At 41.9% G+C, this 18,648-nt stretch overlaps 1 protein-coding gene across 1 annotated transcript in view; it reads left to right on the forward strand.

Moving 5' to 3' along the window:
• pemt (phosphatidylethanolamine N-methyltransferase) overlaps positions 1-18,648 on the forward strand; it is a 100,755-nt gene that overhangs the window by 38,507 nt on the left and 43,600 nt on the right. The window contains exon 3 of the mRNA XM_030078679.1: positions 9,211-9,326. Coding sequence (XP_029934539.1) covers positions 9,211-9,326 — 116 coding nt within the window. The remainder of the gene's footprint in view (positions 1-9,210; positions 9,327-18,648) is intronic.

Below are 18,648 nucleotides of genomic sequence, written 5' to 3' on the forward strand. Positions count from 1 at the left end.
ATGATGATGATGATGGTGATGCGTTCAGTGTTCTCAGTGGCTCCTCTGTTTACTCCGGGCCGGCGCGCTCATTTTGTGTTACGTTACAAACCAGCCCTTTGTTAACGAGGCACCGCTGCATGCATTGAATTAATCAAATGTTCCCTCATCTGCTCGGTGTTTGTGGGTGTGTGTGTGTGTGTGTGTGTGTGTGTGTGTATGTCCTTGTTTCTCTGCTACTGCTTTTTTTTTTTTTTTTTTTTTTTTTTTGTCTCTTCTGTGTTATGTCCAAGCAGTAAAAATCAGTGTATATATCTATGCACACTGTTTTTTTGCACATTGTTTTTTGCACATTGGGTACTTAGATCTTTAAATCTCTAGTGTCGTCTTTTATTCTTTATTTTTTATTTATTTAATCTTGTACTCTGTGGATACTGCTGAAAACTGTGAATTTCCTTCGGGATGAATAAAGTATCTATCTATCTATCTCTCTATCTAAAAAAAAACATCACTTCAAGTCATCTGTGCAAAACCTGCGGTGTGTTTTGAATCAAGCTCTCCCTCCCTCCCTCCCTCCCTCTCTTCTCACATCATCCTGAGTTTCACTTTCTACGCTGCACATGGGACTTTGGAGAGAGGCAACAGTGAGAGATTACACAATTTTCTCTTCGCCTTCACATGGACCCACACCTGAGCCACCTGTCTGTCGAACACCAACCCGGCTGCAAAACGCAAAATGTCTCATTTCTTATCGTGTTTTCTCTTCTTTTTACATTTGGAGGCTCACTCTCTCCCTCCCGTCCAAACAGTCCTCTCTTTATTCAACAGGAGCAGAGGCACCAATTATTGTCAAGGATACTCACATGGTAACTTGATGTACTCGTCTCTTTTTGTCCGGCGTTACTCACCACCTGTATTAATGTCCTGCCAGATCATTTCTCTGAAGTGCTCCATTATTCTCTGCAAGACACCTGAGAATAGAAAAGATTTTGGAAATTAACAGAAGAGTGATGTGCGGGTCAGCGTCGAGGCCGCGTCCACATGGAGACAGATTTTTTTTATTTATTTATTTTTTTTTTTAAAAACTCATTGGGGGAAAATATCTCTCTACACCCAAGAGCACAAAAACAGGGCTTCACAACAGGAGCATGTGCAGAGAAGCTGAGTGAGTGCAGCGGTTTGTTGACCTCGCAGTGTTTAATGCAAGAGCAAATCAGCTTAAAAAGACTTTAACAGCGTCCAAAACTGCAGGGGGAAATAAAGTGGAATGATTTAAAATTAGATTGGATGGTTCATATAGACACAGGAGGAGGTTGAGCTCAGCCTGAGAGGTCAGTGAGCGTGTCCAAAGAAGTAAAAATCATTTTCATTTTGTTTCCGCCGTCCGTACCACAAAAGGAAATCGGCCTTTCCCAGAAAGTTTTCCAAAATTTGCATTTTCAGTGACCAGAAAAACAGACGTTTTGGTGTGGATAGAAGGCTGGACCAAAAGAAAAAGTTGTCAAAATAATCGACTCTGAAGCCGTAGCCGAAGTTCACCCCGATCTGTAGCGACTCATCCGGCTGCAAATGTCGTAATAATCTGTCTTTGTCTCCCGACATAGACATGCACACATGCACCTTAAGACTCCTGCACTCCAATATTGCACTGTACATCCTCCATGCAATGTGAATAAGATAGATAGATAGATAGGTATACTTTATTGATCCCAGACTGGGAAATTCACATAATAACACCTGAATAACACATATGTATCTATAATGTGAACCATTATTATTACTATTATTCTTATTGTTGTTGTTTTTCTTGTTTTTTCTTGTTTTTATCTATTTCTAGTACATCTTATGTTTGAGGCAAGTCTTCAGGGAGAACAAACAGTAAGAATTTCATTGTGTAGTATTACTACTGTTCTACTGTGCACATGACAATAAATTCTTGAACTTGAACTAAACCCGTATGTACATGCATCTGCTTGCATAACACCAGGCCGGATGATGCTTGGGTGTAAATGAGTTAATGCAGCGTATGCAGAGTATTCCTCTGCACTGAAAGGGAGGCTCTGTTAGGCTTATGGCCTCGAGGCGCTGACCTGTAAATTGGGCCCAAAAGGCAACATACGTTCAGAGTTCTCACTTAAAAGTATGGAGACTGACTTTTATTTAACTGTGTCTATTAAATCTGTGTCTTATTTCACCTGTCCTATTATTATTCTTGAATGTAATATAACTGTGTATTTTAAATCTCGTTTTTATTAGATTTTATGTAAAGCACTTTGAACGGCCTTGGAAGATGCTACACATGTAAACTTACCCTCCCTTGCCTCACATTATTTTGTCATTATTTTAATGTTTTCTGCCTGCAGTTGTTCATAACTCTATTTTGCTGAGTCATAACCACGGGTCAGTTCATGCAGCGCCGGCACAGAATATGTTTTAACCATTCCTCGTGTTCGTCGGGGTGACTCTTAACTTGGAAACGTGGCTTTAAAACGCCTCACCGCTGCTGTGCACGTGCATTCACGCGTGTGACAAAGAAAAATCTTGAATCGTGAAGCTTGAAAATGCCCCTTAGTGCACATCACGGACGCCGCGGTTCAAGGTGTTGGCAAACTCAATCTTTAATCCACTCCAATCCGAAAGCGTCTGTTTTTTTCTGAGCCGTCCTTGAGGAAGACGTCGAGCGCCTCGCAGCCGACCGTGACCTCTGACCCCGACCCGCCGTTTCCCATCAGCCACTGATACAGAGTGACATTTTTATCGCTGGGAGAGAAGAGTGTCACCGCTTTCGATGTGAGAAGGCATGTAGGGAGTTACACAACCAAACATCTGTGGCTAATGGGCTGAGGGCCTTCAGGACAGACTCATGGCTGAAACGCCCCGTCAGTGGTGTTATTGTGAAACTAATTGCAGTGTGTGTGTGTGTGTGTGTGTGTGAGCACGGCCCGACATACCGTCCAGTGTGTGGAGGGCCATTGTTCTGTGTGCAGACAGAACACAGAGACTCAGACACAATGTTCGTCCCCAGCCGTCGCCGCCGCCGCCGCCGGCATGTTCATCCAAACGAAGCCGTTGCCATGGGAACGCCTCAGCGCCCCTCATGCGGGTGTCGTGCACCGAACGCAGCGTTGTCAAGCGTTATGTGGACGCCGCGGTCAGCAGCGCCGGCAGCAGCCAAACGGCCATCCAGGAGTGTGGCCGCCCCGTCGATTCTCTGTCACCCATCACTCTCTCTCTCTCTTTCTCTCTCTCTCTCTCTCTCTCGCCCGGCGTGCCGTTGAGCAGTGTTTGTCTGAGTCACACCGAGGCTTAAGTTGCGAGGCCTTAACGACTCAGCGGTTTGGCAGGCGAAGGGATGGAAACTGGCGACGAGAGAGGACGGGGAGGGAAACATGGAGGGAAGAAGCCGCTCGCAGTTTGGATGAAAAGAGAAATAAAATGGAGACGGAAAGGAGTGAAATTTCAACGGAACGAAGGAGAGCAAAGATGTGATAGAGAGCTGCGTTCAAGTGGCTTTCGTCGGTTACTCTAAAGGCTCTTTTTTGCTTCCTTTGCATATGAAAATAAATATGTCCATTTCAAATGATGTGACCGTCCCTGCTGACACACTTCCATGCGTCCTTTATGTTGGTGTAGATGTTCAGCGATAAATCCTCTGGGCTGAGCTCCTTTATAACGCAGGTCCACACATCAGAATACACGATGCAGTCAGAAATGTGTCACCGTGTATGTGAGGTTTTCAGCTCGCAGTCACTTACGCAGATTTTCCACTCGCAGCTTCAAAAGTTTGTTTCCTCTCTCCTTCATTCATCGTTATCCTCCTCTCTATTTCTGTGAACATATAAAGGTGTTTCCATGGCAACACCTGTGTCCCTCGCCGTGTTGTACAGTAAACTAGGCGACGAGCCGGTGAATTTGGTGAAATGCGGATTCAAATTGGGTCTGAAAACAAATTATTATTTTTCTTTCACAAATCCCTCACTCTAAATGTAAAGCACATAATGACATCGCTTGACATTTTGATTCATACGATGTGCTTATCTTGGCTTCTGGGTACATTATTTCATTTGCATTATTCATATAACATTTATTTTGGTATACGACTCCTCATCTCTTTATGTGTATGCAAATGTATGTACATTTATGCATATGTGACTGCCTTAATGAATACATGTCATGCTATGCAATCTCAGAACAATATTTCAGTTACTTGATTTTGTTATGTAATATCTCCGTGATGAAAGCACATGGAGGAACAATTCAAATTTGGTCACAAAAAAAACAAAACAAACAATAAAAACCCCTCTGCAACATATGAAGCACAAAATGAATTAATTTCACATTTTGATGCATGCAGTAAGCCGTTGTTTTCAGCCACCAGAGTCGAGGTAGTTATGATGGAGTCTGAAAAAAAGCGGCTCTGAAGTCAGAGCTGCAGGTTTCTCTGCTGTTTGAAGCTCATGAGCAAGACAGTAATGGTGGCCTACATAGGGGGCGCCGGCGAGCGTCCATTCTGCTTGTTCCACACACACTCTGTGGAGAAGCCTTCCTCCTTACCTGGAAAATCCTCCATTATAAGGCCAAACAAAAAAATACTTTGGGTTCCGGTTCCTTGTCATTTAAGGGCATGAATAAGTAGGGAATTTATTTTATTTTATTTTTTATTTTATTTAGCATTTTAAGGATGTGTAGGGGGATTTATTTTATTTTATTTATTCATGGGAAGGATGGGTAGGTAGGGATTTAATTTAATTTAATTTTTTTTTTTTTTTTCGGAAGCGATGCATGGGTTGCTTTTTAAATATAATTAATTCAATATTTGCATAAGTTACCACCTTTTTAATGGACGGAGCAGCATTATTACTAGCAGAGGGAGGTGTCTCTGGCTCGCATCGCAGCGCTGGGTACCTGAAGTTGAATACACCCATCACGCCCACCGCCATAGAGCCAGGCTCCACGGTGGCGCTTGCAAATCTACAGTGGCACTGTTTCACCTCTTTCACTACATCTGCAAAAGTTTTCTCTTGTAGTCGGATTATTTTCACTGGTGGTTTGCGAGGACAAATCACACACACCGTGCGGAAGTCCATTCTTTCCAGCCAGTGCTGTCGGTGGTGCGTGATTCCATGAAGTTATTTTACAAAGTTACGCGAGAACATCACAAATAAGGCGAGTGCAACATACATCAAAATAAAAGCCCTGCTTAACTTTTGACCAATGCCAACAAGGTCACACTTGGTCGCATAGTGCCGTTATTTTATTTTTTTATTTTATTTTTACACAGAGGCCAATAAAATAACCTGACTCGGGGGTTAAATGGGACACTCGGTCGGGAACCGGAACCGTTTTTTTGTCTGGCCTAACAGTAATCCACCAAGGTGTGACTCACCTGGCTTTTAAAGGGAATGGGAGATGGCGCTCTGATTGGTTTACTGCATGTTACGCCCAAATGATTAATGCAGAGGCTCAGTACAAGCCTTTTGAATCAGGCGCCTGGACCAACCAGCCTTTTTCCCACCGTTAAAGTCACGAAACGTCCTAAATGCACTTGCAGCATGCTCCTCAGACCGTACGCTGACATTCAATTTATTATTTAATTATATAGCCCAGAATCACAAATTACTAATTTGTCGCAAAGCGCTTCACAGGAAATACAACGTCCTCTGTCCTTAGACCCTTAAATCGGATGAGGAACAACTCCTTAAAAAACCCCTTAAACAGAGAGAAAAATAGGAAGAAACCTCAGGGGAGCAACAGAGGAGGGATCCCTCCCCAGGACGGACAGACGTGCAGTGGATGTTGTAAACACAGAAATCAAAAACACAGATAAACATAGTGCATGTAAGACGCAGTATCACAAAAATGATAATATAAAGAAATAGTGTAAACAGTCGGCGTTTGACGTATGGCACGAGGATGCCGAGCGGAGCCAGATGTACCGGAGCCACCTGGGACCTGAGCCACACAACCACCAACACTATGGACTAGGGATGGGCGATACCACACTTTTAGGATTCGATGCGATACCAATACTTTTTCTTGCATTTTCATCGATACCGATACCGATACTGATAATTTCTTATTGGCAATTTTTTTCATTCAAAATATTATTACATTTAAGACAAATTACATGACAAATACAGACCATTTATACCATATTTATTATGGTCAATACATAATAAAACTAAAATTAAAATAAATAACATAAATATGAATGAAATAAATTAAATATGAACAAAAATTCGCACATTTTCACTGTTATTGTTGTTTTCTTGAACTTTTCTTGTAAAAAAAAAAAAAAAAAAAAAAAGAAAAGAAAAGAAAAAAAGACCGATCTGCCATTATTTTCTGTGTGTTCCTCCGGCTCCCGCATTCGAGCCGTCACGTGACACGGGCCAGCTCAATACACCGCCAGGCTCAGGGGAGTCTCGGCACATAGTGAGTGAAGTAAGCTATCTAAAACAGCTGAGAGTTATGCATGCATATAATTATGTCAGTTGAGTCACTAACAATCATGTTATGTATGTATTTTTTCCATTTTGTACTCTGCTTTGAAGAAAATAGCAGTTTAATGACTGGCAGTGGGCACATACCTTGTATGAAGGTCTAAACCGGTAAATCAATGGCATAATCTGCCATTGTATCTCCTCAGTTTGGCTTGAGCAATTAAAACTGTACATGGATATGAATTATTGGTCCAGGCAGACAGTGATGGGGTCACCCAATGATCATAGGGTTGCCGGTTCGAATCCTGGTTCCTCTAAGCTACATGTTGAACAATGGTCAAATCAAATCATGAAATAAAAAAAATATATATATATTCCAGCAATTTTCTTTATAGATAAACAATCTTTATGCTGGAGCTATATGTAAGCTCAAATCTGTTTTAGCACAAAGTTGAAGATTAAAATATCAATTCAAAGGTTTAAAACATGAAGGAAATTGATGCCAAATGAGTAGTGTGTGAGTATCGATATATCGATACCAAAGAATTGATGTGCCCATCCCTACATGGGAGCCCTGCATTTTGAGAGCGGGGAGCCTGAGATGGAGATCTGAACGATATGATGGGGCAAACCCATTTAAGAATTTATAGGTTAACAGAAGCACCTTACAGTCTGATCTACAAATCATATTTTTAAAAGTCTTAAATACTGTCCTTACAGAACAATGTCATTGTCTGATATAGGCCACTTACAACATGCTGTTGATTTTTTTTTTTTTTTTTCCCTCTCTCTGCTTAGTGCTGGTGATCCTAGCCCTGGATTCGCCTGTATTGTCTTGTCAGCCGTTGTCTTTGTGTAATGGTACCCCTCTGTGTGTCTATGTGTAATTGGTGTCCTTCTGTGTTTGAAACTTTTTTATGCTGCCATTTTGACCAGGACTCCCTGGAAGACGAGACATTGTGTCTCAATGGGACCTTCCTGGTAAAATAAAGGAGAAATAAATAAAATAAATAAATAAATGGACAGGAAGCCAATGAAGGGAGGCAAGAATTGGGGTAATGTGGTCAAATTTTCTTGTCCTCGTTAAGACTCCAGCAGCATTTTGAACCATCTGCAGACTTTTGGTGCCGGCACGTGGCGGACCTGAAAACAGAACATCACAGTTATCACGTCTGGCTGAAACAAACGTCCCGAGTGACTTTTCAAGGCGTCCGTCGTGTGAATGAGGTTTGTTACGTTGTCGAAACGCCGAAATCTGATGCGGGTGCCTGTGAACTCTACACTGTGGACAGTTAGCTGGAAAAAACAAATCAGATTTATTCAGTCCATCTGCCAGGCGGTGATTTAGGCCATCAGTCGGTCAGTCAACCAGTGGATCATCTGACTGCTGGAGCTACTTCGGGATCACAAAATAGGATAATTCAACTAAGGTGCATCTGCCTCCCTCCATCAGTCCCTCCCATGCACCTCCTTGATCTTTCTCTCATTATGTTTGTCTCTCTCTCTCTGTGTCTCTGTTGCCGGTCTGCAGACTGGGAGAGAGATGCAGGAAATTACACATTAACGCATTAAGGAGAGAAAAGGGAAAGCGTGCCATTTTCCCCTAAAAGCAGAGGCGAGGGGTGACCGGGTGATTATCTGTGTTGGTGGCAGCAGCAGAGGGAGAGTGCTTTGATGATGCTGAGGCTATTATTGTTGAGATGAAGGAGAGATTTCACGAAATGGCGAAATCTTACGGTCCGGACAAGTGAGAGAGCGAGAGGGAAGAAGTGGAAATGAGTCCCTGAACCACATGCTGCTTTCCCGCGTCGTCCGCTTTGACCACATTTTATTATCCAAGGTAAAAAAAATAAAAAATAAAACCCGCCAGGCTTGTACTGTACACCCAAATACTTAAAAAATACATGCTGAGTGCTCTTTCAACCTAGGCCTTTTTGAAGGGTTAGTAGTTTTTTTTTTTTTTTTCCTCTCAGGAAGTGGAACGGGAGGGCGACTGCTCTTCGAGACAGGATGCAAAACCTTTTTCGTAACAGAAAATTATGGCGATGACAAACGATGACTATCCCGGTGACCTTACATTTATTTTTAAAGAGCGGAAGACTGAAGGCTGGGATCGCAATACAACTAGGACGATGATAAGTGGAGTGAAACGGTCAAAAACAGAAGAAAATCCCATTAAAGTCAATCTGACCGTGTATTGAACTGGATCCCGGTCCACCGTGTTTCATTTGCAGAGCCGACACACACGAACAGCCAACATAGTTTGATCCATTGCCGGAGGATTTTCTCTTTTGCCCTGATATTATAGTCATAAAAGTATTAATCCACAATAATCAACAAAACGTCCCTGTCTTATCCCACTCTCACTCTGTATCTTATTATCCATGCGTAACAAATATGGTAATGAAATATTGTACATCACACAATAAAGTCATTTAGTCTCATGTTCAATGTTAAAATATCTCGAAACATCAAATATCAAATCTGGTATAAAATGTGCCAGTGGGATGAGATAATCCCACTTGATCCAAGAAAATTCTGAAAACGAGTTGATCAACATTGGAAACAAGTGTCATTTTCTTGATCCTAGTCCTTATTCTGCCCTGTTTCAACATATTTATACTTATTCCCGCGGGGTAAAAGTCCTGCATTAGGTGAAACCGCAAATGGGATTATTTAATCCCACTGGCATTCAGTGGCACCTAACATCTATCTCTCTCTCTCTCTCTCTCTCTCCGTCTCTCTCTCTCTCTCTCTCTCTCTCTCTCTCTCTCTCTCTCTTGCCCAGGTGGCGAGGTGGGAGCATCGCACGCGGCGTCTCAGTCGGCTCTTTGGCAGTCCCTACCTGGCCTGTTACAGCCTCGGCTTCCTCATCATTCTGCTCAACGTGTACCGCAGCCACAGGTGACTCACACACACACACACACACACACACACACACACCTCTGTCTGTGTAACACACACTTTCTGACTGTACCATGCCTGGCAGTAAAAATCCTTTTCAATAATCCCTCTGACTGTCGGACTGACTGTCACACTCCTGGTCCAGTTAATGTGAGTGTTTGACCACATTTCCCCAAAGCACTCTCACCTCCTGTGACATGAGGAAAGCTCTACTTGTATTTCATTTGTTTTTTTTACTCTCATCTTTGCTGAAGAGAGGATCTGCTGTTGTTGTGTGAGGTCAGTAGTTCAGATGAACCGTCCTCCAGGAGGTAAAAATAATGGGAGCTTGTTTCATCGAGCGGCGCAGCTTCTCTCTCTCTCTCTCTCTCTCTCTCTCTCTCTCTGTCACCCTCTCTCTCATATCTTCCTCTCCTTCCTCCTCCTCCTCCTCCTCCTCCTCACTGTCCTCCTTGATCCAAACCCACAGTTAAATGTGAGCTATTGCCTCCTCCTCCTGCCATCACACCCAGTGGAGGGACAAGGGACATGCTCCCAAACCTCCCACTTTGGATTAAAATGGTGACAGAGCACTGCACACACACACACACACACACACACACACACACACACATACAGTATGCCAGCATGAGGGGGATTCATTTGCTTACTCTGTAGAAGGATGTCTGTTGCCGGGCAACACCACTTCTTTTTTTTTTTTTTTTGTGTTTTAATGTGATAAATTGTCTTGCCAGCTTTCTCTGGCACTTATGAAGGAAATGTTTATCAACACGCAGCACAGCATGAGAAACCAGAGGAAAAAAAAAAAAAAAACGAACAATTGATTCATTCATACTTCTGAGGAGCAGAAGATGTGAATGGAGCAAATATATTTCCTCGATGTATTTAAGGTATTTTGAAATTCCAGGCCCGGCCTTTGTCAGTGTCTGAAACACACTCGCAGTGGGTTTCTGAAGAGGTTTTAGTACTAATTTGGAGCTTTATTTCCACAAGATCCACCCATGCACTCTCTAAATCTTCATCTTGAACCCTTCAGGTTTATTTTTCATTTTTAACTGTCGCTGTAAAGGACAGTCCCATTTCGCCTGAATCCTGCTCTCATGTCTAATGTCTGCTTTTTTCAGCGGCCCACTCTCTCAGAGCAGAAATTGCTTTAGTTTGAAGTGAAGCCGGCTGCGCTCAGGCACACGCCTCAGCTCCGTCACATGGACGGCGAACCTGCCCGACTTTAACTCGACAAGTGTACCTTCGCCTTTAAATACAGCACTTAAAACCCACTGCATTTTAGGTAGATCTGCTCTAGTAAGCAGGGAACAGCTGGGAACATCTTTCTGCTAAATGTTTTGTATTTTTCTTTTGGTTCCAGCCATTGAGGTTCATGTCAGTCTTTCAGTTTTTTTTCCCCGATACAAACCTTTAATAATCACTGAAATGCTGCTCCTCTCGAAATTCCTCTTCATGTGGGATTAGACTTCCCAGATTTCCCAGACTTTTTCCAGACTGCTCGTTTCCGCGCCTGTAAAATTTCTATCTTTTTACCTCTTTCAGAATGCCTCACAAAAAAAAGACCCCAGCTAATCTCAGTCCAGCGCCCTGTGAATTTGTGAGTGTTTGTGACTGTGACTGAATTTGAGTGTATTTTTCTGTCAGAGCCCTGTGACCGACTGGCAGCCCGTCCAGGCTGTTTCCCCACCTCATTTTCTGGAATTTTTTTTTTTTTTTTTTAGGTACTTTTTCCTCTATTTTTTTTTTAATTTTCTCTTTTGTTTCCCCTCTCTAATTTCTCGATTTTTTTGTTTTTTTTTCTTGTATTTTTTTTTATTTATTTATTTATTTTTTTTTTTTACAAATTTTTTCCACAAATTTTCAGCTTTTTTTTTTGCTCATATGCTTATATTCTTTGTATGGAGCCACTTTATTAGTTGTGTTGATTTTTCGAAAGATTTCTCTCTTGTAGTTTTGAGAGCGATACTGTATTTTGTGTAGCCTACTATTGATCTATCTATCTATCTATCTATCTATCTATCTATCTATCTATCTATCTATCTAATTCACTTGTTTTTCTTCTTTGTTTTTGTGAATCTGGTGAAAATGATGAAGGTTTGCCTCGGTCACAGCTCCAAAAGAGAAAATGAACCCAACAGGCAAATCGACCCACTTGCCCACATCGGTAATGCCTTTTCTGCTTGTGCATTTTGAGTCAATATGCTCGATTTCACACTTCAGCATGCGATTAAAATGCAGCTGTGCAAGCGGGGGTGCCGCTGACGCCGAAGTGACGCTCAGCTGGTGTGAGAGGACCAGAAACACGACGGGTCAGACACTTCACAGCACCACCGTTTCTCTTTTAGTTTTATTTTTCTAGCCGAGGAGGTGAAGGACCCATTTTTTCCACACCTCTTCCTCTGAAAATATCTCGGGCGGGGGGGCTGGGTTGTTGCGTAAAACGTCTGGTCGTCCTCCTCAGACGCTCCGGTCACGGTGTGTGACGTTGCGGTTGGTTTGGATCGAGCGGGTCGGCCTGTGACTCAGCAGCATCGTCGTCACTCTGTGATGCTGAGGCAGCGCTGGAGGGCAGCCAGAGCTCAGAAAGTAATAAAGCACTCCTCTCAAGTACTGATCTTTCTTTGGAGGGAATATTTTATTTTGCTTTTTCGAAACCAAACACAAAAACGTACAACATCACCCGATGAATGACGGCACAAAGTCAACAAACCATAAACAAATCCATCTGATGCAAGGGGGAGGTTTTTTTCACATAATCCATATAGGCTTGTTTGTTTGTTTTACTCTTATTTTTCAACCAGTGGATTATTTTCTTTAAGGGCTGTTGATGTCAGAGATCCACATTCCAGCTGACAAAAGAGGGATCTAATTTCCAATTTAAAGCAATACTTTCTTAGCAATGGCCAGCAAAATGTGTGTAAGCTTTACAGCATGGGTATTTTTAAGGTTGGTGTTAGTAAAATCAGACAGTGAACAAAGCTCCGGGTCCAATGGAAGGTCAGCACGATGGATACTGGATGGAGGGCCGCAACCCCCCTGGCAAGACCCCTGAAGTTTAAACCCCATCTAAAACAGAGGGGCGATATATTGGAGTTTGTGCAGTTTGCATGGTGTGATATGGAGCTATTCCCAGGTCTTCCTCCCATGCAGGTCTGGATCCGTCCAGATCAGGTAATAATAAACTTATCAGACATACACTCCTGATCAAAATCTTAAGACCAGTTGAGAAATTGCAAGAATTTACATTTTGCACTGTTGGATCTTAAGACGGCTCTAAGTAGAGCTTCAAAATGCAAAAAGAAGAAATGGCCAACAATCCGAACGCGTTCAAAGACAGAAAGCTTTTTTGCCTTTGCCATCAGGAGGTCATGACAGTGTGGATACCTGACAGAAAATGACACTGAATCCACATTATTGCGAAGATTTGGCCTTTTAAAGGCTGTGGTCTTAAACTTTTGATCAGCTGATGAACAGCCTATTTCAGTTTAATGGTTGTTTGCAATAAATTGCTCACTCAATTTTTTTTGTCTCACTCCCATTTTTTCTTTTTGCATTTTGAAGCTCTACTTAGAACCTTCTTAAGATCCAACAGTGCAAAATGTAAATTCTTGCAATTTCTCAACTGGCCTTAAGATTTTGATCAGGAGTGTATGACATTTTACTTCAGTAGAAGAAACAAAGAAAAGTAAAAAGTTGGTCATTGAAAATCTGAAAATCTTCTGGGTTAGTAGAGTGATAAACGTTGTGAGTTGTGGTCTTTCAGGTGCAGCTCTGTAAGGATGAGGGCATTTAAGCTGAGTAAAACTGGTCAAACAAATTACTTTCACTTTCCGTGGCTGACTGACCCATTTTTACTCTTTGAGGGATGTGTGGTGATTTAAGTCAAATTTACGTTATTAACTTCAAAAATAACTCAAATGGTGATAAACTCCAGCAACAGGTGTTAATGTAAATGGTAAAGGGATGCACCAGTCAGCTTGTCTGCAGTCTTGATGGGAGACCAGTACCAGACCAGTTCATCTGCAGTCAAGGCACAGACTTTATTTGCGCTCACATGCCGTTTGACAAGAAATCGATACGTGTTTTATTTTTCCATAATAGACAACAGACCCATTCATTCTTAATGCTGTTTTAAAATTTCAAAGAAGAGATTTAGTCGTTTCATTTCATTTTGAGAGCAAATGACTATTGATTCATTCGCCACTTTCAACAGTTAATACAGATTTTTTTTAAATTAATTTCTACGTCTTTCCTGTCACTCTTCTGTGTTTGCAATTAAAAAATAAATTAAATTAAATTAAATTCAGACCAGAGGGAAGCCAGGCTGCGAAATCTGCAGATGCCCCACATGACGGAGGAGCATGCAGCACTTTGATATCAGTGGTGCTGAAACTGCCTCATAAATGTCAGAATAAATGTCTCTAGACCTGCAAAAATACTTAGAAAATATCCCAAAAAATGAGAAGAAGAGGAGAAACGTGGTGCTCAGACTTAGCGTTGTCTCAGTTTCAGGATAATGACTTCAGAATAAAGAAAATCTTCTCTCACAGCTTGATTCATATCCCAAAGATTGTTCTCAGCCTCCCAATGCATTATGTAGGAGGCTGACTCAAGGCCAGTATTTTAATATTTAATCTTAGATATTTCTGATGAAAATGTAAGCACACTTCATTCTTCAATCTCCTGCACCGCCAAACAAATCCAGGTTGCAGCACCGTGGATGCTGTCCTCCTGGCAGGGCGTTACGACACACATCAGCGTCAAACGTGTCTTCTTGGAAACGCGGGCGCCAACGTGAACGTTTGGCAGACGCGCCGGGCATGTGCACGGTGAGCGAGCTGCGTAAGGAAGAGGGCCGAAAGCGGCGCCGCCTCCGCTCTGAGGCACACGTAAGAGTGTCTGACGCTGAGCGGTGGCGGAGCTCGCCGAGCCACTGGCCGCCGTCCTCGGTGGGCCTGCCAATCAAACGCTCCCGGTCACACAAACACAAACACAAACACACGGCAGCAGCACGAGGCAAACCTGGGAGACTCATCTGATCACTGTAATCAGCACACATTTTACAGTATAGCCCTTTAACCTTCAGTTTCATCCCCGTTTTACTTATTTTAATACTTTCACCTTCTTTTATTGGGTTTAACTCGATTGATTTTAGTGTTTTTTTATTGTTTTGTCCTTGGTTATAGCGATTTATCTTGACTGTCATTGTAATATTTCTTTATATTAGCTGCTCATATGCAGAAAGACAGTGAATGACTCACTATTAGAGCACATGAACATTAACCAGCATGTTTGGAGTCATTTGTTCAAATTGTGAGGCAGTTTTTACTCCTTTAGTTTGGTTCATGTGGACAGATGACGTCAGTGCTTTTCAGACTCAGCTGGAAACAACCCGGCAAAGTTTTACAGATGCAGATGCAGATCCTCATGTTTGAAAAGCCTTACATCACAAAAGCATAATAAGCCTAACAAAATGATCCGAGGGATAGAAGTGACACTGGTAGTCGCAGCGATTTCTTCATGTGAACACAGATAAGGCACGCTCATTTTCCTCAGCTGAACGTAAAGAAGGGATGAGACGTCAGCAAAACTCTCGGTGACTCTTCTAACAAAGCAACAAAGCTAACTTTCCCCCTCCAGCTCACAGGAAATTACACTGTTACACCAGGGCTGAAACAATGAGTTAAATAATCCACTGTTAATCCAGTAATCATCCAAGTCATTCATAAAGCAAAAATGCCAAACATCTACTGGTTAGAGCTGTGGATATGATAAGATTTGCTTACTTTTCTCCTCCCATATCTTTTATGTATTTATTTATTTATTTTATTTTATTTTTTTTTTTTTTTTGCTGATCAGACTAAGGCATTATGGCACAGGTCTGCCTGCTCGGTCTTTTTGCCGGCTACGTGATTGGCGTCACGGCAAAAGTTGGCTTGACTTTTTTGCTGGATGCAACTAGGTTTTTTTTTTTTTTTTTGTGGGTCCCAGCATGCACCGCTGGAGCCAAAACGCATGTAACACCCATTTAAAACGAATGAAAGTCCTTGCATTTTTTCCACACTGCCTGAGCCTGCCTGTCTGCAGCCTGAGGGAGCGATTTGAAGACGTCACTTTTTTGCTCTGCTAGCTCATGGCAGACATATGTATGTATATTTTTTAATTATTTAATTATTTTTAAATTATTGTCATCCTCTTCTTCTATTTTTCTTCATCAGTTGCAGTCATTAATGTACACTTTCTCAATTTCAGTGTTTTTTTTTTTTTTTCATTCTCTGGCATACACCCACACAAACACACAGGGTCCTCTTCAATGGTGGTAACAATGACAGTTAATTATCTATATTGCGCTGCTCTTAATCAGTAAACAGAGTATGTTCCAGTGTAAAACAATATATATAGTGTCAATATGAACAATAAAGCAGGATAAAAATAGAGATGAAAAGAGATAAAAACATCAAGGGAGAGCAGGGTTTTGTTGAAACGACAGTCACACTTTCTTTGGGTATATATAAATATTAGACAGAATGTCCATTTATAGATGATGTCTATCAAGTCAGTACAATGTCTATAAGCCTTAAATTCTTTCAGAAAAATGCATGTAAATACAACAGATATTGGGAGACTTTTTTCAAAAGGTAGTTAAGTTATATGTCATATGTCAGTTATATGTCAGCATGTTAGTAAATATACACACATATACACTCAGTGTCACTTTATCACATCCACCTGTCCAGTCTAATGGAGTTCAGGTGAGCAGCTCTGCCATAAATTCTACCTTTTAATTCTGCCTTTACATTGTGGAAAATGTGTCAATTTAATTCTGTGTTTATTACTGAGGTTGTAGTTTGCAGAGGTCTTGTACTGGACTGCATTATAATGAGGTGTTTCCGATTTTTTGTCCCCTCTTATTGACATACAACGAGTGGGGACAGAATAGTGGAAACAGCTGTCAGTAAAATGCAATCCAGTCCAACAGCAGCTCTAACTACGAGCTCAGTGCCGAACACAGAAGTGAACGAAACTTTATGGCACAGCAGCTGGATTGGACTGGATTAGATTGTGCAGGTGGAGCTGATAAAGTGGCCACTGAGTGTAAATATAGAAATTCCTCAATAATAATAATAATAATTATAATAATAAAAGCAATGCAGACAGTCGTTAGTTACAGCCACACGAGGTACAATCCCACTTTTAGTCGAGCTGACTGACTCACCGACTGACGGACGGCCTAATGGACTGATTAGCCTCCAGCTCCATTGAACCCCCGCCAGCCTGTCTAATTGACTTAGTGACTGACTGGCTGACTGACTGACTCGGTGACTCAGTGACTTGCTGACTGACAGCCGCGCCCGCCTGCAGACGGACGGACGGGCCCGCTTGACGGACGTGCAGGAGCTACAAAGCGGCTATTTTTATCTCCTGCGAGCACACGGCGGCGGCGGTGGCGGCGGTCTCCCGTAATCCTTGAGGGAACGCTCTCTGGGCTTCGACGAGTACATTTCTAATTAACTCGTGATGTTTTATTGGCACTTCTGTTGTTAATGGGAGGCTTAATGAAGTCGGAGTGGCGGGACTAAATGTGAAAGTAGCCCCTGTGCAACGAAGAACTGTAAATAGCCGCCACGAGCCGCAGATCTCCTGAGCTTTCAGTCTTCAGGGCAGATGACTCAAAGCTTAGCAATAATTGGTTGTTTAATTTGATTTCTTTCTTTCTTTCTTCATTATTTTATTTTTTTTTAAATCAATAAAGCTTCGATGAAAATAGAAAGCTGGTTATAAGTCAGCGGTGTCACTTGGATTACTTTTGTTTTTCTTGGTTTATTTTGGGCTTGTCATTATTTGTTTTATGAAATGAGAAACGTGGACACACACACACACAGTCATATACATGAGTTATGCTTCTATTGCAATCATAAATTTACACTTTTTTTTTTTTTTTTTTTTTTTTTTAGTCTCTCACATATACCCACACAAACACAGTGTCCCATCAATTGTGATAATAACAGAGGTAATTATCTACTTTGCACCTTTCTGTGTATGTTCCAATGCAAAACAATATAAATAGCAACAACATGAACAATAAAGCAGGATAAAAATAGAGAAAAAAACAGCTTCATGTAATTTCAGCAACAGGTTGGTCAGTATTCAACAGATATTTCCAGCAGGCATTTTTCAAAAGTTTTTTTTTTTTTTTTTTTTTAAGTTATAAGTCAACATGGCAGTAAAAAAAAATCAGCTGTGTGTGTGTGTGTGTGTGTGTGTGTTATAGACTCGTGCTGCCTGTGTACTCACAGTATGATGGACAGGCTGTGCTTTCAAATGTGCTCACGTTCCTGTTTTTGCTCACTGAGGTCTGCGTGTGTGTGTGTGTATGTGTGTGTGTGTGTGTGTGTGTGTGTGTGTGTCTGCTCGTGCTGCCCCGTTTACTCATGATGTGATGGACAGGCTGTGATTTCAAATGTGCTCACGTTCCTGTTTTTGCTCGTTGAGGTCTGCGTCTGTCTCTGTGTGTGTGTGTGTGTGTGTGTGTGTGTGTGTTTGTGTGTGTGTGTGTCGGTCACTGCGGTCTGAGATGACACTGATGGAGCAGCAGCAGGTTCCGTTAGTCACCGTCGTGACAGAGGAGAATGTAGGTCAGGATCTGTGCTCCCGTTACTTGTTGTTTTGGTATGAAATGTGTCACCAATGACAGGAAATGTGTGTGTGTGTGTGTGTGTGTGTGTGTGTGTGTGTGTGTGTGTGTGCGTGCGCGCACCGGGTCCAGCTCGCACCCGTACATCACCCGTACATTGGGGCCACATATTTTTGTCTGAACCCGACCCGAGCCTGAGGTTTTGCTCGTCCTCCATCATGAGGTTGCATTTACTGCCTGTACAAGCCTTCGTGTTGCCTTCAGTGTCATCACGTAAACGCCACGTAGATCCATCAAACTTTGGGTCGGGCTCTGGGTCGGGTATCCAACCTCTAGACAGCAGCTGCATCAACCCTTTTCTTAAAGCTGATAACTCACAAAAACAAAATAATACCTGAAATAATGACCTTATACTTTTATTTCACATTATAGTACGAACACCAGTGAGGCGGGTAAATAAAACTAAACTAGTAAACTCAACTAAGAGCCCAGAATTAAATCGACATGTAAGTTTAGTAACACATTTACCTGTATTTATTTATTTATTTATTTATTTTTGCATTGCATTTCTGTGCATGGTTAATGAATACAAGACGCAGCAAGTTATGTCTAAGTTTTTTTCGTGGAAAAAAATGTAATCCTGATGAACAGAGTTTGGGTTTAATCAGTGGCTGGAAGAGG

This window comes from Myripristis murdjan, chromosome 19 (genome assembly GCF_902150065.1).
Source record: "Myripristis murdjan chromosome 19, fMyrMur1.1, whole genome shotgun sequence".
Classification (NCBI taxonomy): domain Eukaryota; kingdom Metazoa; phylum Chordata; class Actinopteri; order Holocentriformes; family Holocentridae; genus Myripristis; species Myripristis murdjan.